Source organism: Poecilia formosa, unplaced genomic scaffold, assembly GCF_000485575.1.
Source record: "Poecilia formosa unplaced genomic scaffold, Poecilia_formosa-5.1.2 Scaffold263, whole genome shotgun sequence".
NCBI lineage: Eukaryota > Metazoa > Chordata > Actinopteri > Cyprinodontiformes > Poeciliidae > Poecilia > Poecilia formosa.
In genome coordinates this window covers 689,565-714,341 of record NW_006800202.1, presented here as the reverse complement: position 1 = coordinate 714,341, position 24,777 = coordinate 689,565, and the positions used below count along the sequence as shown (strand labels likewise).

Genomic DNA, 24,777 nt, shown 5'->3' with positions numbered 1-24,777 from the left:
CGACAGAAACCAAACTGTTTATAGATTTCATATCAGGGAAGAATACACGTTTTATACGCATCAAAACATCTGAAGTTTTCTCTGCTTTAATTTCAGACATATTTTATAGAAATCAGGTAAACAAAATGACGGTGCTGCGAACAGTTCTGTGACAGATTGCTGTTCATTTCGCATCAGAACAGTTTGTTTCTGTGGCTATGCATCGATTCATAATCATGGCGCCTGAAGGAATGTGTCACTACACTGCAAAAAACTAAATACCAAGTTTTTTTGTCCAATTCTGGATTTTGTTAAATATCTTAGTGCACTAAGATAAACTAACTTAGCAATGACTTTTCAGCAAGAAATAGGAGCTTATTTTAAGTCAGTAATTCTTTACTTTAAAACTGAGATTATTTCACTTATAATATTTTTCCCATGTTAGTGAAATAATCTGCCATTGGAACCAAAACTTTACTTCAAATAAGCTCTTATATTTTACTTAAAAGTTACTTCTAAGTACACTAGAATGAGACACTAGAAAATAGACAAAAATTACCTGGTAATATTTTGTGTTTTTGCAGTGTAGTGGCTAACGTTTGCTTTTCGATCCAGAAACATTGTGGTCTGTTGCTGTGGTTTTTGATAAATCGGTGGGAAGTGGCGGCTGTCTGGGTGAATCCCGGTGGGTTCTTGTGTGAGGAAGCGGTACCTGTTTCTGCAGCTGGGTCAGCTGGACCGTCATGCCCTCCAGACGGACCCGGGTCTGCTGCAGCTCCTCGTGAGCCTCGCCCACCAGGTGGTTGTGTCTGTCCGCTGACTGGCAGGCGTTTTCCAGCTGCAGCAACGAGAAGGACAAACATCAGAACACAAACCTCCAACTTTCATCTTATCACTGAAAAACCCCTCAGTTTGGAGGTTTTTAATTTACTGTGAATTATTTTTCAGCAGCTGCATTTCTATTATAAATGAGTGTAAATCCTTGTTAATGTCCTGCTGATGTAAAAAAAAACAACTTTATAATTGTGCCATTTCTATTAGATAAGAAATTAAATTAAAGTCACACATTCACGCAAAAAAATATTAAAAACATGACATGAAATCATCTATTAATCAACAGGGGAGACATTTCCATTTGACATTTTGAAAATAAATTCACTAAATGGAAACACACCAACTTTGAAAAAGCTCCTGTTTTTCCAATAAGTTTTGGTGATAGTTTTTCACTCTTATCAATATTGGTTTATTTTGCGAAACTGTAATGAAATGTTTTGTTTTTTTTTTGGATAGATTACTTCATGTTAAAATGTTAACAGTTGTTAAATTTTAAGTACCAATTAAAGTTTGTTAAATTCTAGTTTTATCAACAAATTCTGCCGTTTGAGGACATCAATGATCCTGATGTTGCCTGAAACCAAAACGAGTTGAATCTCCTGGATCTAAGTGATGAATCTGTGTTAAATGAGACACAGCACGGCCTGCAGGTGGCGCCGGCACGGCCCTCCCACCTTGGAGTGGTAGGTCTTCTCCAGCTCCTCCTTGTAGAGGCGGACCTGGTCCTCGTGCTGCGCCCTCAGCTCGGTCAGCGCATCGGCCAGCTTGCTCTCAAACTCCTGCTGCCTGCCGCTGTCGATCTCCACGATGCGAGACTCGTGTCGACGTTTCGACTCACGCAGCTCCTGCAAAAAACCCCAAAACATTCAGAGACGCTGAGAAAACCCAGCTCATCTGCATTTAAACAGTAGTAATCTGAGGCCTCGGTAAATTTAATTTGACTGATCCGTCAGCTGCTGTGATGAAATTACTTCTTAGGAGCTCCAGCAGAAAAATCCATAAGCAGATCATCATCACATTTAAACATAATTTTATTCACTTTTCACAAGCTGCAACCAAAACAAAACTGAAAGATTAAAACTTAATTACAGGAAGAAACGGCGAGTCACAGCAGCAGCTTTTTAAGCTAAATAAAAACGGAAGACGATTAAAAAAAAAGAATCGACTTTTCTCAGAATTCAGATTTTTTTCTAAAATTTAATTCTGAGATTTAAAAGAAGTCAATTCACTAATTAAGCTCCAAATTCTGAGATCAAAGTCAGAGTTTGTGAGAAAAAAAAATCTGAAGTTTGAAATTAAATTTAGATTTCCAAAGCAGTTTTTAATCCCCCCCATCTCTAATCCTGTTCTGTAGAAATCCCAGTTGAAGGAAGGTGAAAAATGCATCATGGGAGCAAATCTGGAGGAGGAGATGCAGAACCAGCGGTCGCTGTTTGGAAGCGAACAAACTGCCTGCAGAAATCAGAAGAGATGAGGAGCACCAACCTCGGCGTAGATGTTCTTCTGGAACTCCAGCTCCTCCTTCAGGGTCTGCAGGCGGTTCTCTGCATCCACCCGCCGCAGCATCTCATCCTGCAGCTGCTTCTTCGTATCGGCAAGGCTGACGTCCAGCTGGGAGAGAAGACAGAAAAAAGATCCAACACCGAGAAAATAAAAATAAACTCTGGACAGGAAGGTGCAGTTCCTAGGTTTGGACAGTAGGTGGAGCGCAGCCACAGTGTTGAGCTTCGAGCTGAGATTCATTGATAAAACTGACAGAAAGCAGTCGCCTCATTCATAATCAGCTGCAGAGCGATTATAGGAAATTATTTTCTGCATGAAGCATGCAGTGATGACTCAGAGGGAGCGACGGCGGCTTCAGGCAGGTGAAAAAGCCGAGCGCCAACGTCGCTCTCCGCTCCAAAAAACCACAAATCAGACTGCAGAGCAAGGATTTCTGCCACTCTGAGGCAGGAAGTGCACCTTTCCTGACCGCAGCAGCCTCAGGAGGCCTCGGTCGAACTCGGGCCGCGCTCACCTTGGCCAGCTGGGCCTTCAGCTCCTTCAGCTCGGCCTCCAGGTTGCGCTTCTCGCCCAGGGCGGTGGTGTAGGCGGCGTCTTTGGAGTTCAGCATGGCCTCCAGGTCCCGCAGCCGCAGCAGCGCCGCCTCCAGGTCCGACTCCTTCTTGGCGTTCCTGCGGAGCGACGAGACGTGGGCGTTAGTTTGCTCACCGTGTTCTGGAGAAGGTTTCTATCCTTTCATACGATCCAAAATCTTTACACTTTATTTCTCTGCTGAATTATGACCTTTATTTCCTAACAGCTTCACAAAAAAAAACATTTGAAATTGTTTGGTCTGTTGCAATAAAACCAATTAAATGAATGATAAATTAAAATAAACTCAATAATGCAGCCCAATTTTTGAAGGACAATTTCCTTCATAATTCATTTTATCAGTTTCTGTTTTGTTTATTTTTTTGGATATTTAAAATATCTTCCAGTTCCAGTGTTAAATGTTCCAGTTTTATATTGCTTTAAAATGTTCTCAAAATAATATTATCGTTTATCGCAATAACTTTTGGGACAATTTAGCATCCGGAAATTTGTTTTCATGACAAACCTACAAATCATGTTCTGCACATTTTTAAATTTTAAAACTATTTTATCCAAAATTAGGAGGAAAAAGAGACGATTCATTTTATGACAAGAATAAATTGTTCATATTTGGTTTCATGGATTATGCATTAAAAGTGTAGCCAGTAAGTTTATCACAATATTTTGTGGTACTATTGCGATAATAAAAATGACCAAGAACAACTTATAGCCCCAGTTACAGTCAAATCCACTAATAGTTTCACAAGTTTGATCAAAACATGTAAAAACAACTTTAATTTGTTCAGTCAGTGCAGTTAGGAATATAACAGCAAATTTATAATAAATCAAAGAAACTGACGACCTGTAAACGTGTAGAAATAAACTGGAAACAAATCTTCTCTCAACTGGTTCAGAAATATGGTTAGGAATCTAAATGTGAAGTAAAATAAATCAATCATAACGTCGTTCAGAGCTTTTATTGTCCAAACTGAAATATGAGGTCAAACTATTTATGTTAAATAAAAAAAACAAACATACTGAACCTTTAAACAATATTTTAATGACCAAAAATTATTTCTGAATGTTAAATATTTAGTAAAAGTGAATCTTTTATGTCGGATGGAAGGAGCCATCTTTGACTATTAATCAATATTTTATTTACTAATTGATCATTTATTAATCTACCTTTAGAAACTCAGATACTCTGTAGTCTGACCAGATGCTGCTTCAGACTCTACTGGGCAGCCGGACCAACCTGGCCTGATCCGACCAGCACCAGGTTCTGTTAGAACCCGTCCCGACTCAAAGCGGCTCACGTTCGGTGTGCATGTGATCGTCTGCAGCGCCGCCCCGTCTCTGCAGGAATCGGTTCAGAACCAGTGGGAAAAAAAACAATCAGGAGGGGAGGAAACGGGCTCCAGTTCTCCCATTTGGCCTCATTGTCTCTAATAACGGCCATCTGCCGAGGGAGACCTCACAGACCGGACCAGAACCAGAACAGACGGGTTTAAACCAAACGCTTTACGACAAAGATGCAAACCTCATTAAAAACTAGAGTCTACATCTATTAAAGGGGAATGTCATGTAGTTTACAGGCTCATACTTCCATTTTATAGCTTAACCAAGTAGCTATGCCAACTTCAGTTCTTATAAAAATGTTGTATCTGTCAAAGAAAAGAAATTTAACACCTTGAAATCGAGTCCGTCTTTTCTGAAACGCCACCTTCAGGAAGTCATCCCAACATGGCTCCTCTATTAACCCTTTAACATGTTTTTTACCAGCGTTTAACAGAAGTAGCTCCTATAATGAGCTCAGCAGTTCCACCAGCTGTTTGCTGCTGGCTAGTCTGAAGGAGCCAAAGGGTTGGGAGCTTTGTCTCGAAGGCGGCCCAGGTCCACCCAGGCATTTTACACAGCTGAATGGTTGCCATGGAGATTAAAAGATTTTGCAAAATGCAAAACTCCAGGAATGTTTTTGATGAGACCATTAAAATCAAGTGGATTTCATGGTTCTGCCCCTTTAAAAACTCCTGAATCAACATCTATTGACGGTTTCTGTAAGCAGCCGTGATGAGTTGCTTCCAGAAAACGACAGATTAGAGAGATTAGTCTGCAGGTCCATTCATGGGACACACTGGGCTCCGGATGTTTGGTTTTTAAAGCGTCGGTTCTGATCTGCTACATTTACGTCAGCTGTACTGGAGCACAGTCTTCAAATCAATTTACAATCTATTACATTTATGTCTTTTTTTTTAAATAAACATTTTCAGTCAATTCAGCTGTTTTTATATTTCAGATACATTGGAAGTGAAAAAAGTTCAACACTGCATCACTAAGCTGTTTCAGACACTGATGGTTCAGTTTCTGTCAAATCGAACAGTTTCACGTTTTCCATGCAGTAAAACACATTGAGGATCTGAACTCGTTTCCTGGAGCAGATGTTCATGTTTCTGTTACAACATGATGAGCAGGTCTGATCTGCAGGAGGAACACGCAGCTCTTTACGATCCAGGCGTGCCACACCTTTACGTTCAGACCGGAAACATTCCCTGAATTCCTGCGGTAAACATGGCGTCACAGCTGGAGTAAAAACCTTCTGCTGGTTGGACCACGGAGGCGATTCACACCAGGTGTAAGGCCTTTTGTCAAACATGTTGCTGACCAGGGATGAATCGATTAATCAGATTGATTATTGAAAAACTAAGTAATCAATTAATCATTAACTGGAGAGAATTAAAAAAAAATCAATTTGTTGAAAGAAAAACACAGTCAGAGCAGCAAATAAGCCAAAACTGTGCATTAAACATTTCACATTTAGGATTAAAAATAAAGGATTTGTTAAGTGTCACTTTCAGCTTCATTTGGTTGAAATTCTTTCATTAAGCTCCAGTTATCAGCTAATCCATGAAAATAAACAGATTATTTTAACACTGCATTGATGTTAAATTGAGCAGAAAGAAATTAGCTTTTCAAATGTCGATGTTAGAGGTGATTGATTTAGTTTTAGTTGTGGATGCATCATTTGCTATTGTATTTTACACAACATGCCTAATTTAAAAATGAGTTATTTGCCTTTTTCAATGCATTTCTGAATGAAAAATCTGTGATGTTTCCACTGGGATTCTGACTCTGAAGTTTTGTATTCTTACATTTTTCTGAACATTTTTTAAGTATGTGAATCACTTTGTTTCATGTTTTTTATTGTAAATGTGGACATAAGCGATTAAATTTACTAAAATAACAGCTACGGTGTAATTTAAAGAGACAGTGGTTTTGTTTTTCTGTGTTTTCTGACGTTTCCAGGATTTAAGCCTCAAAACCCACAAAGGCGTTTTAAGACAAAGGCTGAAGCATTAAATCCTTGTCCGTGTGTGCTTTTAAACTTATTTGTGTAATAATGTGGGCGTTTTGACAGCAATACATTCAGATTACCTGAATTAAATGTAACCATGGAAGCATAAACCGGTGAAATGTGATGAAATGTTTATGCAGGATGAGATAAAAATGCATGTTTTTGCTCCTATAAACAACCAGATCCGTGTTCTGTTGTAAACCAGTGAATTTCTTCATTTCAGCGTAAATAAGCTGCGTTTCTGTTGACATGTTGCTCTGCTGAAGCAGTGAAAGCTGTGACAGTTTGTGTGGAAAGAGTCTGCAGCTTTTCTCAAACAATCTCACAATGATTGCAACCATTGCAACCAGCAGGAGGACAAACCAATATGGTCTCAGCCCAACAGATGAGCAAACACATGCAGACCGCGTCCCACTTCTTCGGATCGCATGAATAAAGTGGAAAAACGCGAGAATGTTTGGTGATACACGGAGACCTCTGTGCTGGAAGGGGAGGCGGAATATTCTGGGTTCACAAACAGAAACAAATCTGTTTTAATAAAAGCTGTTTGGGAATGTTCACAGCGCACAGCAAAAAGGGGAGGAAAATGAAAAAAAAAAAGGGCAGACAAAGAGACAGGGAGGAGGAAGAGGAGGGAGTGATGAAGGGGAGGAGGAGGAGGAGGAATGCTCTGGCTCGTCTCCCGGCCTCCAGGATGACTCACAGCTACATCTTTGTCCATCCCAGTAACAAGAAACAAACTCCGCCTCGCAGACTGGGAGGGAGAAAAAAAGAAAAAAAAAAAGAAATCCTGATCACTTCAGCCATGTTTTGCTGTGCTGTTGCCGTGGTAACCAGGGCCTCAGTCGTCAGCCCTGGTAAGCTCACGTTGCTGTGGATGCAGAAATAATATATATATATGCACGCGCACACGCACGCACGCACACGCGTCTGCGCAGCCCTGAATGAACCCAGTAGACAATCAGTGCAGAAACAGAAACAAACGGTCGTCTGACCTTTGCACTAATTTAGCAACATTTTATGTTTTGTTGCTGCTTTGCAAATCAAATCGGCTCGTCATTCTGCTTCGACCCGACTGCTGGTTCTGAAGAACATTAATGATCCAGTCTGAGGAAAGGTGTCCAGCTGTAACACTGGAGTATTTCTAACTTTTAAATTACATCTAGTTGGGTTATTCCTTCACTTTTGAGGAGAAAAACAAAAACATTTTAAAACCACAGAAATTTTACATCATATTAAGCTGATTTAAGTAGTATGAACAACCACAAAAAAAAATGTTGCATTTTTTTGTGGTTAAGCAAAAACGGAGCTTTACTGCAGTGAATGCTAACGGCTATTGGCTAGCCGTACTAGCTTAGATGGTAGCGCTCATCCAGAGAGTGCTGAGGGGATTTATATTCAGAAAAACAAATAAGTGTCCAAGTGTTTAACAGAGTCAAGATTTTATATTTTCCCCATCATCGTGCAGCTTTAATTATGATTATTACAGATAAAATAGCATAGTCGGTTGTGTTTTGTACTAAAAACCACTGAAGGAAACGACAAAAAAGCCAAACCGAGCGCAACTTTATGAAATATGAACAAAAACAGAGTGTCACATTTTAGCAGTTGTAGGATTTCTCTTTTGTCGAGTCATTTCTCCTGCTAGCGCTAGGCTAGCACATTTGTTTTGGTTGGATTTACCCAGAATGCCATGTGTTCGCATTCACACTTCCCAATCGAACCGGACTTTGTTGGAGTCGGACTCCAGCTGGTGTGATTGAACCCTTAACGACCACGGATGCTTCAGCCGTTAACCAAAGGAAGCTTTGCTGCTGCAAACTGAGTTATAAGAGAAAAACGTTTCACTTTTCCAGAACCGGGGATTCCTTTATTAAAAAAACAAAAAAAAGAAGCTTTGATAAAACAGAACCAGCTGCAGTTCTGCTAACTGAAGCTGTTCTGCAACTTGTTTCAACATCAGAACCCCAAACCCACATTCAGCACCTCGCTCTTTTCTGCGGCTCTGCTGGCAGAAATCCTCCCACATCCATCAAAACGGCCAGTTGGCCATTAAAGCCACCTCATCCTGGTGAGGGAGGGAGTTTCCCCGTGACTCACTGCTCCGGCACCGGGTGGAAAGCAGACCGGGTTCTCCCCGACGTTCCCCAATGTCTCTGTAAAACACTGCAGCTCTGTGAGGAAGAGGAAGGCTGAGGAAGAACGGGGCTTCTGCAAAACAAATGCAGGGGCCCTGAGACAGAACCAGGAAATGAACCGTGCTGAAGGAAAACAGCTGAGGCGGACAGAAATGTGCCTGCTCAAATTTTATCATGAAATATTAAGTCATAAAAAGCTAAAAATGTGATTTTTTTTTTAAACGCAGCCTTGTAAACATCCACAGGTTTTTAAAAGCTGAACAATAAAACGAGGAATGCTGCTAAATAAAAAGGCTTGTACATCATGAACAAACCAACCTAAAACAAATATTTAAGATGAGGGGTAAAAATATATTAAACTAAAAACAACAAAATCTGTTTATAATTACTTTGCACTAATCTGACTTCAGTGACTTGATGAAACATCCAGAGATCAAACCTTTTATTTAACTTTAGCCTAATCATAATTTTTTAGAAAGCAGTAAATAAGCATTAAGATTTGACATTATGATTTATTAATGCTGCTTCAGTCCGGCCCGTCTTATTTATGTGTTTGAGTCGACGTGTTTCCAGAGCCATGTTTTGTGTTTAGTGGGTCCCACTCCTCCCTGCCTGCTGATTGGCTGGATCTCTCAGCCAATCAGAAGCCATCGTGGTTTATAGTAAAGGTGGTAAAGCTGCTGGAATGAAGGGGGATTTTCCCTGGACTTTTGATTAGTTTTTGGCTCTTATGTGAACATTTAACTACTTTTTCCACTTACTGTGTCGTTTCATTGTGGGAGAGAAAGTTTTTCTGTATTTTTAAGTTGTTTTTGCTCTACTAGCGGTTAAACATCTCTATTCTAATGTGAAAAAAATGAGACCATAAAGTCATTTAAAAGGATTTCCTCTCCTATTCTGTAAAAATAAACATGAAAACAAAAAAAGAAAGTATTTTTAATGCAACATGTGATTCAAATATAATCTTCAGTGAGTTTTCACCGGAATGGAAAGTAACTAGTTACATTTACTTGACTTCCTGCAAGTACAATTAATTTGCATGTTGCATTCAAGTTGTTTATAAATGTAAAATTTTTTAGTTTTACATTAAATTATTTGGAGAAAAGCATGTTACCCAGTTAAATGTTAAATTGTATCAAGGAGTAAAAACAACAAGCAGGAGAGACGGGATGAAGATGAAACTGGAAATTTATGTCTCATTAAAATTAATGGGACGTATATTCATGTCATTTTCCAACACGTTTTATTTTTTGTTGGTTTTTGTTCGTAAAAGCTGCTCATTAATTTAAAGAAAGCTTTTCATCATCAAGGTAACCGTTTACCTGAGTACTTCAGGTTTTCACCTGTGTGTATAAATCAGCCAATATTAGCTGCATATTTTGCATTTATAAATGTTTGCATCTTTTCATTTACTTTCAGGATAAATCAGATTATAAAGTTTAATTTGTAAATTTGTTGTAAAAACAGATTCATGCCATTAGTGGCGACTCCTATTGTTTGGAAAGAGAACTGCAGCTATCAGAACAGAAGCAACATTTAAAGTATTTAAAGGTTTGGTTTAATTTATCCTGATCAGATTGATTTGTTATTCCTGAAGAAATGTCTCATAAGAACAGAAGCATGAGGGTTGAAGGATTTTAACAACTATTATTCTCACTTTCCAAACATCACTGAATTTAAATCACCCCTTAAATTTATTGAATATTAGCAGCTTAACCAGATGAATACCCTGAACTGGTCGGGTTTTGAGTCTAACTGGTATTTGCTGCTCCTGTATGTTTAAACAGAAGCAGATTACAGCAGCTGCAGCAAAATTAAACTGGTTTTTGTAAAGTAAATCCATAAGATCAGGTTCTTTTGAGCCGTTGGTGTCCTGACTGTTCGGCCGGAGTGAGGACGTTTCCTCCAACCCGGCTGAATCATTCCGAGTCTGAACAGAAACCGATTGGTTCCTCCACCGGTCCGTCTGCACACAGATCCAAATGCTGCAGGCTGGCAGCTGGCCGCTTTCTGTCTCCTCTGAGACAAAGAGCACAAAGACAGGGATTGTGTGGGATTGGGGTAAATAGTTGTAGCCAGGGGCCACCCGTTCGGAGCCACATGTTGGAGAACGCGGCTCTGTGTTGGCAGGCGGACCGGGACAGATGCCGACCGGGTTCGACCCGTCGGAGAGGCCGGAGCGCGTGTGACCGAAACACACTCCTACTGAAGCAACGACTCGTCCTGGATTTGGAACGGTCCACACCCAGATTAACGCCTGGCAGCGTTCACATAAAACACGCATGAATCGGTTCCTTCTCCTCCCGGCCGTCTGACTCACTCTGACTCAGACGGTCGTCGAGTTTTAGAAATTCTTCACAGGAAAATCAGACGGAAGGTGTTGCAGATAATGAAGGCAAAGATAAGAACCTGTTAATGTTTCCTGAGACAATCCAGAGTTACAGCATAAATACGACTTGAACTTTATCCAACGATCACAAAGCCCAACATGTTCTGTTGGGATTTTATCCAACAGTAGGAAATGGCTGCAAAATGAAATGAAAAGTACAAACGGAAACACAAAAAAACGTGACGTTAACTGGCATTTACTCGGCGCTCTGCAGAACCAACTGCAGGTTTAAGGTTCCAGGAAGCTACGAACATCAAACCACCAAAAAGGTTTTCCTTTTAAAGTAACTGCACTGCAAAAACACAAAATGTTACCAAGCACAAATATCTTCCTACAGTCAAAAGATAAAATTTATAACTGTCCAGCAAAATATAGGAGCTCATTTTAAATCAAGAATGGTTTAATGTTGACGAAAAAGTATTCATTAGCAGATGTTTTCACTAATAAGACATTTTAAAGTGGTTATAAGTGAGACAAAGGTGAGATCAGAAACCTGCAAAAGCACACCACACTTTTCAGATTTTATTTTTGTTTTAAATGCACAACTTTCATTTTTCTGTGGTAATCTGTTACATGAGGGGTGCTCAAAGTGTGGCCCTTGAAATTAATCTGATCAGAACAGCGACTGCAAGTCAAGAACGGTAAAAATTTGGCAAACAAAACAGAAACGGAAGATCTAAAAAAAATAAAAATGTAGGAAATTGGACTGTTTCCGTGTTAAATGGAAAGGCAGACAAAGTCTATGATTTAGATCTTTAAGGATTTTTAGATTTCATAAAAACGTTATCGAGCAGGAAAAACTGAAAAAAGAAAAATCATATTAAACTCATTTTTTTGTATTTAATGCATTTTGTGGCCAGCAAGTAGATTAAACAGACCAGTTTTGGCCCAAACAAACCAAGTTTGGACCCCATTATGATGCATAAAATCCAAACCCAATAGGCTCTGCAGGTGTTCATTAAACTGTAAATACTTTTCTGAGGGAATATTTGTCTTTCATTTTGAGCGTTCTGCTCAAACCTGAAAAACTTCTGCAGTTAATTAAAGAAAATCTTTGAAGCTCGCAGGTTTTTAATAACAGGTTCGGCTGCATCGTTTGGAAACTTTCTGTTTAAGTTAACAGGAAAATCTCTGGCTGAGACTGAAAACACCTCTGCTGGATCTGAAAACACTCAATTTTAATCCCAAAAACCTGATTCAGGCTCCACACATTGTTGTTTTCAGGCTCCAATCAAAGATGGCTGCAGTTTTTCCACGAGCACAGTAAAAAAACAAAGTAAAAGAAAAAAAAAAAGCAGAGACGAGCGCATGATAATAAAACCCATGTGGCGCTTGTGAAACTTCAGATTTCACGACATTTGGCTGCAGCTGCTTTGTAAATGTGGAAACGGGAGAATCTGATGCTGGGGGAGCAATCAAGCTGCGGTTGAGAGAGAAGGCTGGCGGCTGGGCGTTCACACGCAAACGCTGCAGCCCACTGGCATCGCGCGCCGACACGGAGGAGACCCGGGAGGCAGCGGAGAGCCCGGCGCTGACGAGTTCGGCCCGCAGATCAACAGGATGCAGCAGTGAAACTCCAGGATCGTTCGCACAGCGTCAGGTGAAACGCCGCTGCTCCATCAACTTTAATACGCTTCCTGTAATTGTCTTCGCCGCGCTGGCCGCGCCCGTTTGGTGGCACAGAAAAACGTTTGTTTTTTTCCACAGAATCTGCCAGCAACAGTTTGGGTTAAAAAAAAAAAAAGAGAAAAAAGAACGAACCATGGATGGATGACCAAGACAACTACAAAACATTTCTGTCATGTTAAATATGAATCAACTAAAGGCCAAAGCGTTGGATTATTAAAGCGGCAGTGCTATGAAAAATAAAAAAAAGTTTGCAGATTTTTATCTTATCATAAACAAACCTGGAGGGTTGGTTTGATTCTTTCATGCATGTTTGAGAAATCCCTAAGTCTCCATGGCAACCATTCAGCTGTGCAAAACCCTTGGTGGACCTAGCCCCGCCTTCAAGGATGAAGCTCCTCCTCAGCTCCTTCAGGCTAGCCAGCAGCAATTAGCAAACATCTGGTGGAGCTGCTGAGCTCATTATACGAGCTGCTTCTGGTAAAAACGTTGCTGAAGGGTTAATAGAGGAGCCATGTTGGGATGACTTCCTGGAGGCGGAGTTTCTTAAAGAGACAGAGGCCCAATTTCAAGGTGTCAAAATTGTCTCAATGACAAATTTTGCTGGACAATAATTGCAGAATTATTGTGATAAATATTGCTTTTGAGACTTTCTAGTAATCCAAGTTCCTCCTATCAAAGACAGACTTTAATTTTACAAAGAACTCTTACTGTTCTTACACTGGAACTGGGAAACATTTCATATATTCAAAACAATAAAAAACAAATAAAATGAACATACATCTCTGATTGCCCTTTAAAAAATAAAATGGAATGAATATTGCGGTCATTTTAATTAACTATGTGATTAATTGATTGCTTGTTGCGACAGGCCAACATTATAACCTGTCAAAGGACCGCAGATATAAATTAGCTTAAAAGCTACAATCACATCAAATGATGACAATGTTTGAGCTGAATATTGTCCCTTTCTAAATAATAATTATTACATATATAGTGTTTTTATTACAACTGAAGCCAACATATTTATTTGCCGGTTATATAAAATGACTCTGTGCCTGGAAATCCTAACACCGGCCCTTTAAAGGAACCACATTAAACCGGTCAAAGTAGGATCTGGCTCCCAGTTTTCTGTCGTCTCATTACAAACAAACAAAAAGCAACAGATAATGCTGAACATCTGAGGCTGAGAGCTGGAGGAACACCCGGTTTGGATTATCAGAACCGGTCCCGAGCCTCAGCAGAGCCGGAAACTGAATCGGGTTGGAAACCGAGTAAAAGATGTGAACAAGATGGAGGTGGAGAGGGAGAAGAGCCCGGCCATCTTAAAGCCATTCATTTCCTTCAGAGTGACTCATCGAGAGCTTGGTGAGCTGCGAAATGGAAACTCCACAAACACACACCAGCAGTCCAGCAGGCTGCCAGAACCTCCGATCGGCACCGGGTTCTGCGCCGCTGCGGCCTGGCTCTGTCATTACTCGCTCCCCTCCGGGGGCCAACATGGCTGCCCTCCATCCTGATGTTTACAGGCTGCCACATGTGGCTCCTGTGAGAGGCTCTCAGCCTGAGCCATTCATCACGAGCAACTATGAATAATCACAATTAATCGATTGATTACCAACTAATTCAGGAATGAATCGTTAACTGAAAGAAACAGCCTCTAAAAGAACAAAAAAAAAAAAAAAAAACATTTTCTTAAACTCCATCCTCAGACAAAACTGTAATAAGTAACATTCTGCATTTAAGATTTAAAATAATTATTTTTAAATCCGTTCTGCGGTTTTTCCAGGTTCAGATTCAGTGAAATAAAACAAAAATAAAATCTATTAAGCACTGAAGCATCCATGGTTGAATAATGGTCACTTGCACTGGTGGTTCAAACAATTGTGTGTTGAACACTGTAAGAGCTAAAAGAAAATGAATAAAAAGCAACTTTTCCTCTTAGATACACAAAAAGTTCACTTTAGTGTGACTTTAGGTCATTCTAAAGTGAACAAATCTAGATAAATACCATTAATTGATGTAAAAACAGTCTTTTATACCAGTTTAACACAAATGCTAAACTGCGACAACCAGCTGTTGGCATGGCAACCACAGGTTCGCTTCTCAAAACAAACTTTTAACTTTACTTTCATTAATCCTGCACACATTCATAAACACCCTAAACAAATTAAACTGATGTACCTTGCGCCTTCTGCCATGACTTCAACGCTTCCTTCTTTCACCATCTTTGTTTTCTACAGTTGAATTCACTTCCTCTAATGGTAATATTACCAAAATAAGAGCCCAGATTTCAAAACAAAACAAACTACTTTAAATTTTACAGTTAAATAAGTAACAACTACTTAAATGCATTTACAAGCACATTTTGGTGGTCAGTCCTGCACTGTCTGGCATAAAGAGTTGAACTTTTATTGACGTTATGAGATTTATTAAGCTGCAGATTCATCCTCTGCTACAAATGTTCGCTAAAGGACTGCAGCAATGGCCTAAAATGCAGCAATTTTAGGCCATTGCTAAATGGCCTAAAATTGCCATTTAGCAATTTTTAAATATTCCTTATTTAAAAAAATAAGGAATTTTTTTAAATTCCTTATTTAAAAAAAGGAATTTCCATCTTTTAACATTTATAATTTTGTATAAAAGGCTTCAGTGGTTAAATTAAAAATCAGCAGAACGTGCCAATTCTTCTTTAAAATTTTGATTAAAACGTCAGAATAATCAATAACTAAACTAATTATAGCTGCAGCATTAAACAAGATGTATTTTTATTTAAATTGTTGAATTTGATCCTTTCAGAGAAATCCTGATTTTCTTCAATTTCTCTCCACCCGTTATTCAGGATCAACTAGGGACAAGCGCTGCGAATTAGCTGTTGCTATTGCACCATGATGCAAACATGGGACTGTGGTTTTATTCAGTTTGTCTATGTCGATGCGTCTGTCCCTATCAAATAAACTTTATAATAATAATAATCTTGTGCCCTCTAGAGGCAAAACTGCAGAATGCAACAAGAATCAAACCAGCATTATGATCTGATCTTTCATAGTGATTTCACATACTTTCTTGAATGCATTTGGCTCACCAAATACATAAATATTACTATAAATACTTGTTAAAGAAATCCACAAAGGTTTCCTGCACATCTGACATCATGAAGCTCAACCAGAGAAAAAATAAGAGTTGCTCCAGTTCACAATTAGAGTGAAACTGCAGAGGAGGTTCTTCTGATGAAGAAGTTTCCCTCCGGAGGTTTTTCTGGGAGTAAAATCCCTGCAGATCCACGTCTTGCAGAAGAGCCGATGTCTCCCTGTTGGTCAGGAAATACCCTGGGATTCCCTATTAGAAGCTGCAGAGTCTGACTAGGATGAGAAATCCCAGAAACCGATTCAAAGAAAGAAGCTTCAATGCAGGGATCAAAATCTTTTCATATTCATTTAAAATTGCTTTTATGCACTTTATGAACAAAAGGCTGCTTGCTCAGACCTGATGTTCTCCAGCTCCAGAAACATTAGGTAATATGGAACGCTACAGGCTCAGTTCATGCTCCAACACAAATATCAAAAGGCTGATTTAGCTCTCAGGCATTTCGGCAGGTTTCACCAAATTCTGATCATTTACTGCTCCTGCACACCTGGATAAAATCAACAGAGATGCATCCAAAACCTGCAGGACTCCTGCTGTGTTTCCACTGACCATATAACTGCACAAACTGGAAATACAAAAATAGGAGCTTCAAAAAAATGGGTGTATTTCACACAGAAACATTTTTCACATTCCATGAGTCATGATCAAAAAACAGGAAGTTACTACTGGAGGAAACGACAAAAGTAGTTGGACAATGTTGGCTTTTTAATGAATTATAAAAAGCAAATATGATTTTTTTCATATCTGATTTTAACTGAGTTGATTTAATGGGAACACTGCAATAATTTTTTNTAGATTTCATAAAAACGTTATCGAGCAGGAAAAACTGAAAAAAGAAAAATCATATTAAACTCATTTTTTTGTATTTAATGCATTTTGTGGCCAGCAAGTAGATTAAACAGACCAGTTTTGGCCCAAACAAACCAAGTTTGGACCCCATTATGATGCATAAAATCCAAACCCATTAGGCTCTGCAGGTGTTCATTAAACTGTAAATACTTTTCTGAGGGAATATTTGTCTTTCATTTTGAGCGTTCTGCTCAAACCTGAAAAACTTCTGCAGTTAATTAAAGAAAATCTTTGAAGCTGGCAGGTTTTTAACAACAGGTTCGGCTGCATCGTTTGGAAACTTTCTGTTTAAGTTAACAGGAAAATCTCTGGCTGAGACTGAAAACACCTCTGCTGGATCTGAAAACACTCAATTTTAATCCCAAAAACCTGATTCAGGCTCCACACATTGTTGTTTTCAGGCTCCAATCAAAGATGGCTGCAGTTTTTCCACGAGCACAGTAAAAAAACAAAGTAAAAGAAAAAAAAAAAGCAGAGACGAGCGCATGATAATAAAACCCATGTGGCGCTTGTGAAACTTCAGATTTCACGACGTTTGGCTGCAGCTGCTTTGTAAATGTGGAAACGGGAGAATCTGATGCTGGGGGAGCAATCAAGCTGCGGTTGAGAGAGAAGGCTGGCGGCTGGGCGTTCACACGCAAACGCTGCAGCCCACTGGCATCGCGCGCCAACACGCAGGAGACCCGGGAGGCAGCGGAGAGCCCGGCGCTGACGAGTTCGGCCCGCAGATCAACAGGATGCAGCAGTGAAACTCCAGGATCGTTCGCACAGCGTCAGGTGAAACGCCGCTGCTCCATCAACTTTAATACGCTTCCTGTAATTGTCTTCGCCGCGCTGGCCGCGCCCGTTTGGTGGCACAGAAAAACGTTTGTTTTTTTCCACAGAATCTGCCAGCAACAGTTTGGGTTAAAAAAAAAAAAAGAGAAAAAAGAACGAACCATGGATGGATGACCAAGACAACTACAAAACATTTCTGTCATGTTAAATATGAATCAACTAAAGGCCAAAGCGTTGGATTATTAAAGCGGCAGTGCTATGAAAAATAAAAAAAAGTTTGCAGATTTTTATCTTATCATAAACAAACCTGGAGGGTTGGTTTGATTCTTTCATGCATGTTTGAGAAATCCCTAAATCTCCATGGCAACCATTCAGCTGTGCAAAACCCTTGGTGGACCTAGCCCCGCCTTCAAGGATGAAGCTCCTCCTCAGCTCCTTCAGGCTAGCCAGCAGCAATTAGCAAACATCTGGTGGAGCTGCTGAGCTCATTATACGAGCTGCTTCTGGTAAAAACGTTGCTGAAGGGTTAATAGAGGAGCCATGTTGGGATGACTTCCTGGAGGCGGAGTTTCTTAAAGAGACAGAGGCCCAATTTCAAGGTGTCAAAATTGTCTCAATGACAAATTTTGCTGGACAATAATTGCAGAATTATTGTGATAAATATTGCTTTTGAGACTTTCTAGTAATCCAAGTTCCTCCTATCAAAGACAGACTTTAATTTTACAAAGAACTCTTACTGTTCTTACACTGGAACTGGGAAACATTTCATATATTCAAAACAATAAAAAACAAATAAAATGAACATACATCTCTGATTGCCCTTTAAAAAATAAAATGGAATGAATATTGCGGTCATTTTAATTAACTATGTGATTAATTGATTGCTTGTTGCGACAGGCCAACATTATAACCTGTCAAAGGACCGCAGATATAAATTAGCTTAAAAGCTACAATCACATCAAATGATGACAATGTTTGAGCTGAATATTGTCCCTTTCTAAATAATAATTATTACATATATAGTGTTTTTATTACAACTGAAGCCAACATATTTATTTGCCGGTTATATAAAATGACTCTGTGCCTGGAAATCCTAACACCGACCCTTTAAAGGAACCACATTAAACCGGTCAAACTTGGATCTGGCTCCCAGTTTTCTGTCGTCTCATTACAAACAAATAAAAAGCAACAGATAATGCTGAACATCTGAGGCTGAGAGCTGGAGGAACACCCGGTTTGGATTATCAGAACCGGTCCCGAGCCTCAGCAGAGCCGGAAACTGAATCGGGTTGGAAACCGAGTAAAAGATGTGAACAAGATGGAGGTGGAGAGGGAGAAGAGCCCGGCCATCTTAAAGCCATTCATTTCCTTCAGAGTGACTCATCGAGAGCTTGGTGAGCTGCGAAATGGAAACTCCACAAACACACACCAGCAGTCCAGCAGGCTGCCAGAACCTCCGATCGGCACCGGGTTCTGCGCCGCTGCGGCCTGGCTCTGTCATTACTCGCTCCCCTCCGGGGGCCAACATGGCTGCCCTCCATCCTGATGTTTACAGGCTGCCACATGTGGCTCCTGTGAGAGGCTCTCAGCCTGAGCCATTCATCACGAGCAACTATGAATAATCACAATTAATCGATTGATTACCAACTAATTCAGGAATGAATCGTTAACTGAAAGAAACAGCCTCTAAAAGAACAAAAAAAAAAAAAAAAAACATTTTCTTAAACTCCATCCTCAGACAAAACTGTAATAAGTAACATTCTGCATTTAAGATTTAAAATAATTATTTTTAAATCCGTTCTGCGGTTTTTCCAGGTTCAGATTCAGTGAAATAAAACAAAAATAAAATCTATTAAGCACTGAAGCATTCATGGTTGAATAATGGTCACTTGCACTGGTGGTTCAAACAATTGTGTGTTGAACACTGTAAGAGCTAAAAGAAAATGAATAAAAAGCAACTTTTCCTCTTAGATACACAAAAAGTTCACTTTAGTGTGACTTTAGGTCATTCTAAAGTGAACAAATCTAGATAAATACCATTAATTGATGTAAAAACAGTCTTTTATACCAGTTTAACACAAATGCTAAACTGCGACAACCAGCTGTTGGCATGGCAACCACAGGTTCGCTTCTCAAAACAAACTTTTAACTTTACTTTCATTAATCCTGCACACATTCATAAACACCCTAAACAAATTAAACTGATGTACCTTGCGCCTTCTGCCATGACTTCAACGCTTCCTTCTTTCACCATCTTTGTTTTCTACAGTTGAATTCACTTCCTCTAATGGTAATATTACCAAAATAAGAGCCCAGATTTCAAAACAAAACAAACTACTTTAAATTTTACAGTTAAATAAGTAACTACTACTTAAATGCATTTACAAGCACATTTTGGTGGTCAGTCCTGCACTGTCTGGCATAAAGAGTTGAACTTTTATTGACGTTATGAGATTTATTAAGCTGCAGATTCATCCTCTGCTACAAATGTTCGCTAAAGGACTGCAGCAATGGCCTAAAATGCAGCAATTTTAGGCCATTGCTAAATGGCCTAAAATTGCCATTTAGCAATTTTTAAATATTCCTTATTTAAAAAAATAAGGAATTTTTTTAAATTCCTTATTTAAAAAAAGGAATTTCCATCTTTTAACATTTATAATTTTGTATAAAAGGCTTCAGTGGTTAAATTAAAAATCAGCAGAACGTGCCAATTCTTTTTTAAAATTGTGATTAAAACGTCAGAATAATCAATAACTAAACTAATTATAGCTGCAGCATTAAACAAGATGTATTTTTATTTAAATTGTTGAATTTGATCCTTTCAGAGAAATCCTGATTTTCTTCAATTTCTCTCCACCCGTTATTCAGGATCAACTAGGGACAAGTGCTGCGAATTAGCTGTTGCTATTGCACCATGATGCAAACATGGGACTGCTGTTTTATTCAGTTTGTCTATGTCGATGCGTCTGTCCCTATCAAATAAACTTTATAATAATAATAATCTTGTGCCCTCTAGAGGCAAAACTGCAGAATGCAACAAGAATCAAACCAGCATTATGATCTGATCTTTCATAGTGATTTCACATACTTTCTTGAATGCATTTGGTTCACCAAATACATACATATTACTATAAATACTTGTTAAAGAAATCCACAAAGGTTTCCTGCACATCTGACATCATGAAGCTCAACCAGAGAAAAAATAAGAGTTGCTCCAGTTCACAATTAGAGTGAAACTGCAGAGGAGGTTCTTCTGATGAAGAAGTTTCCCTCCGGAGGTTTTTCTGGGAGTAAAATCCCTGCAGATCCACGTCTTGCAGAAGAGCCGATGTCTCCCTGTTGGTCAGGAAATACCCTGGGATTCCCTATTAGAAGCTGCAGAGTCTGACTAGGATGAGGAATCCCAGAAACCGATTCAAAGAAAGAAGCTTCAATGCAGGGATCAAAATCTTTTCATATTCATTTAAAATTGCTTTTATGCACTTTATGAACAAAAGGCTGCTTGCTCAGACCTGATGTTCTCCAGCTCCGGAAACATTGGGTAATATGGAACGCTACAGGCTCAGTTCATGCTCCAACACAAATATCAAAAGGCTGATTTAGCTCTCAGGCATTTCAGCAGGTTCCACCAAACTCTGATCATTTACTGCTCCTGCACACCTGGATAAAATCAACAGAGATGCATCCAAAACCTGCAGGACTCCTGCTGTGTTTCCACTGACCATATAACTGCACAAACTGGAAATACAAAAATAGGAGCTTCAAAAAAATGGGTGTATTTCACACAGAAACATTTTTCACATTCCATGAGTCATGATCAAAAAACAGGAAGTTACTACTGGAGGAAACAACAAAAGTAGTTGGACAATGTTGGCTTTTTAATGAATTATAAAAAGCAAATATGATTTTTTTCATATCTGATTTTAACTGAGTTGATTTAATGGGAACACTGCAATTACATTTTTTTCCAAATAGACAGTTTTGCACATATTTAAGGGAAGTGCAGCTACAGGGACTCAATAACTGGGGTCAAAGTTTACACAGGTTTCACCAACTCAAATTTAAAACTTAATATCATTATGAATGACTTAAGACCTGCAACTCCACAGAATGCATGAATTTTATCCAGCCAACTGGAGATAAAACTGCACTTATCTCTGTTAGACACAAAAATCTAGCTAGCTTACTAGCTAGCAAGGGCAAGGTAGCAGCTAGTTAGCTTTAGCCTCAACCGACTTGAATCAGAACGCAAAGATGATGTCTGAGTGGGACTCAAACATTTACCTGACAGAAAAATCATGCAAGAAAACAAACAGAAGACAAAATTTAAAGGTGATCCATAATGTGTCCTTAGGCAGGTTTTTGAAATGGCTCATTTTCCAGATACAAAAAATGTTGTCAAAAAACAGCTTTTTAAGTGCTTGTTCTGTTTTTAGAAGTAATTGAAACTCAAATGAAATTATTAAAACATGCAAAATGTGAATTCTTTAATTGAATTTTGCATGCGTCTCCTTTAACTTGTGATTTGCATTGGAAGGTCAGAGGTCTGATTCAGGCAAATTTTACCTGCAGGAGCTCCATACAGTCAACCTTCCCAGGTTTTACCCTTTAATTCCAGATCCACCAGAGGAAGCTGGAAGACATGAGGGCAGACTAACGAAGAACACAAAACTAAAAACTGAAAGTGTCTGCATCTCAAAGATAATTCAGCTCTGAATCATTTTTCTAACAAGCCGTCTGGTATTGGGAGTATTTTCCGGCCCCCCCGGAGCGTCTTCAGAGCTGATGGAGCGCCGTGATTCAGTTTACATGACTCCCAGATAAAAGAGCGCTCTCTGAGCTCAGATCTTCCCTGCCATGACTCACTGTGACAGACAATTGTCCGCTGACACAATCCAGGCTGAGATCATAGCATGAGAAGAAGAACAGAGGAGAAGTGTGATCAAATGACATGAAGAAAAGCTGCAGCTGGGTGAAGAGAAGCAGCTCTAACTAACCACTGATCACCATCATGACATACTGGGCCACCATCATGTAATGGTGCCTCTGTTAATGTTATTAGTTCCAGCAGTGCTGTTCCTGCTAGGCGGAAAGCCGAGCTGCAGTGATGATCACTGGAGGGCGAAAGCAGCGGAGCGGCGCTCGGTCACGATGCTGAAGCAGCAGGAAGCAGCTCTAAATATGGTCACAAATTAATGTACAACAGATCAATTAAAAGATGGACACGGCTGAAACGTTTGAAATTTCAACCCTGATTCTTTTGAAATTTTCCACTCTGAAACTGAAGTTTCCTTCGATCACAATGAAACTTTTGTGGATGTGAAAATAATAATTTAACTGAACAGAGTTAAATTTGCATATATTGTGCCTGTTGGAGCATAAAACCTTTGCAAACTAAACTGACCTACTTTTTGTTTGCAGCAGGTAATCCTGACTCCAAGAGTGATGGCAGATTGTTCCAGAAGGAAACCGATCACTTAACTTCACATCGTTTTAAAACATACAACATGCATTTAAAGTTAAAAAGCAAATCAAAACATTCATGAGAATCCAACAATTAAAACTCTAAACCTCCTAATATTTGTCATTTTCCAGCTGCTGCAGATGAATAAAGCAACGTTTCATTCTCTAACAAGCTGCTGCTGACGGACAGATCTGCTGCCGTCGTCGGGTTTTCAGATGCTCTACAAACAACTGAAGGCCAAAATGTTCAGTGCCAACTTCAGAGCCGTTAACATAAACACATTTAATCAGAGACAGCCCAAGGCATAAGCAAAGCCAGCTGCTTAGGGTCCGAACCATCAGGGGCCTCGCATAGATGCTTGAATCAATCAATAATATATTTTGTGATAGACGTGATCAATTAATCTGATAGAATATTCGCAAAGCCTTCTGGGAGATGTAGGCAGAGGAAAGGCTTTAGCGCTCCTGGCTAGCTAATGCGACTCACTCACTCTGGTTACCTAGCAACAGCCTCGAGTAACTTGCGCAGCAGCAGTTTGCCTCATAACTTGAAAAAAATCATCATCTTGTAGTGAAAACTCTGGATTAAACAGTAAATGTCACACCACCAGTTTGGCAGCATTTCCGATGTTTAAAACAAAAAAAACTAATCCATGATTATGTATATCGTCTTATATTTAACACTTATATCATGACATGTTTTTCCAGTCGTATCATTCAGCCCTCTTGAGGAAAAACTAGTAAATTGGATTTTATGGTGTCAGCAAAGATAAATCAAGATAAAAGCAGCTTTACTTTGCAAGACTGTGATCTTCATGGTTTGTTGTGTTGCCATAGTTACAATCTGATGCTTGGAGGTTAATCTTTTTCAAGTTTGAGGTTCAGTTTGTTCACAAATATCTCAGCTGACCGTTTCCAGTCAATTAAACTTGCCCTGCTCTTCCAGATTTCTATCAACTCTGAACTGAAACGCTGCTAATGGTGCCCTGCAGGGTGAGGGGCCCAGGCCCCCATTTAACTTTCCGCCGGCCCCGGCTCTGCGAGGTAAAGAGAAACACGTCTTCCTTTTCTCCATTTTAGGAAAGAAACAAATGTTTTATCTGAGCAGCTCCATAAAACCTCCTGGAGGCCCTAAAAGGCTCCGATGTTTAAAGCTGTACCTCTGCAACGTGCCTACGGTTCCCCTTAGGTTAAATATGGAAACTTTACTCGCTGGGATAAATGTTACGCTGCGTCTGATGATGACTCTGCTTCCTCTTCAGAACGGTCAGTTTATTATTAGATATGAGCCTATTTATTTCTCACAGTGTCTGTGTTACCCGGGTGTTGCCTTTACCCTGCAGCAAACAAAAATATGAGACCTGTTGCACAAAGTCAAGGGAACTTCCAGTTATATATAGAATATCTGAATGGCTCATAGTGGAACAATGCACAGTAATAATTCACTATAAACTGTACAGGCTTGATGCTCAGCTACGGTCCAGACTGAGTGGTGAAACATTCCCAGCACAGGAAGCAGGGATGTGCTGCATGATAAATCTACTTCCTGCATGGTTATGACTGTTACCACAGCAACATACGAACCATCTTCGCCTCATTCACAACCTTCAGTCTGCAGAGAAACGTGTCCGACCATGTTAGAGCTTTTTTAATCCAGATCCAAAGACGGTTTCCCAAAAGAAAATAAAAGTCTTAGCAGAAGCTCGTCCTGCCTGGAGCCACGCCCTGAACCACCACAGGTGGGGCAGCACTGCACTTTGTGTCTGGACAGGAAAAGGGTTCGTCTGTTTACCTGAAGATCACTATCAGACAGAACCTGTCCGTCTGTCAGAACCGCAGTTCAGATGTTCTACAGCAGAGAGGTGGCGGGTGAACAAGTCCGCACTCGTTTGGGGGAAAACAGTTAAGGAATGTGCTGCAGTCGCGTAGAAATGTGACTTCCTCTCTACGTTTTCTTGTTTGGATGAACGAGAAAAAGACGAACCCGCGTTGCATTCAGATGCCTTTAAAGAGCCAGTTTTCATGTAAAATGGACTTCATGTTATAATGTTATCCCCTCAAAAACATACCTGGAGCGTTGCCATAGCTCACTCAGCTCCTGCAGTCTAGCCAGCACCAATTAGCAAACTGTTCCCTTCAGTTGTTATAAA

The 24,777-nt window shown here is 39.7% G+C and overlaps 1 protein-coding gene across 2 annotated transcripts in view; it reads right to left on the bottom strand.

The window, feature by feature from the left end:
- The window catches only part of LOC103150820 (lamin-A), a 44,272-nt gene that overhangs the window by 7,504 nt on the left and 11,991 nt on the right, over nucleotides 1-24,777 (bottom strand). For both annotated transcript variants that reach the window (XM_007570567.2, XM_007570568.2), the window contains exons 3-6: nucleotides 2,831-2,987; nucleotides 2,299-2,424; nucleotides 1,488-1,658; nucleotides 692-817 (exon numbers count right to left, since the gene is read on the bottom strand). In XM_007570567.2, the coding sequence (XP_007570629.1) occupies nucleotides 692-817; nucleotides 1,488-1,658; nucleotides 2,299-2,424; nucleotides 2,831-2,987 (580 nt within the window). The remainder of the gene's footprint in view (nucleotides 1-691; nucleotides 818-1,487; nucleotides 1,659-2,298; nucleotides 2,425-2,830; nucleotides 2,988-24,777) is intronic.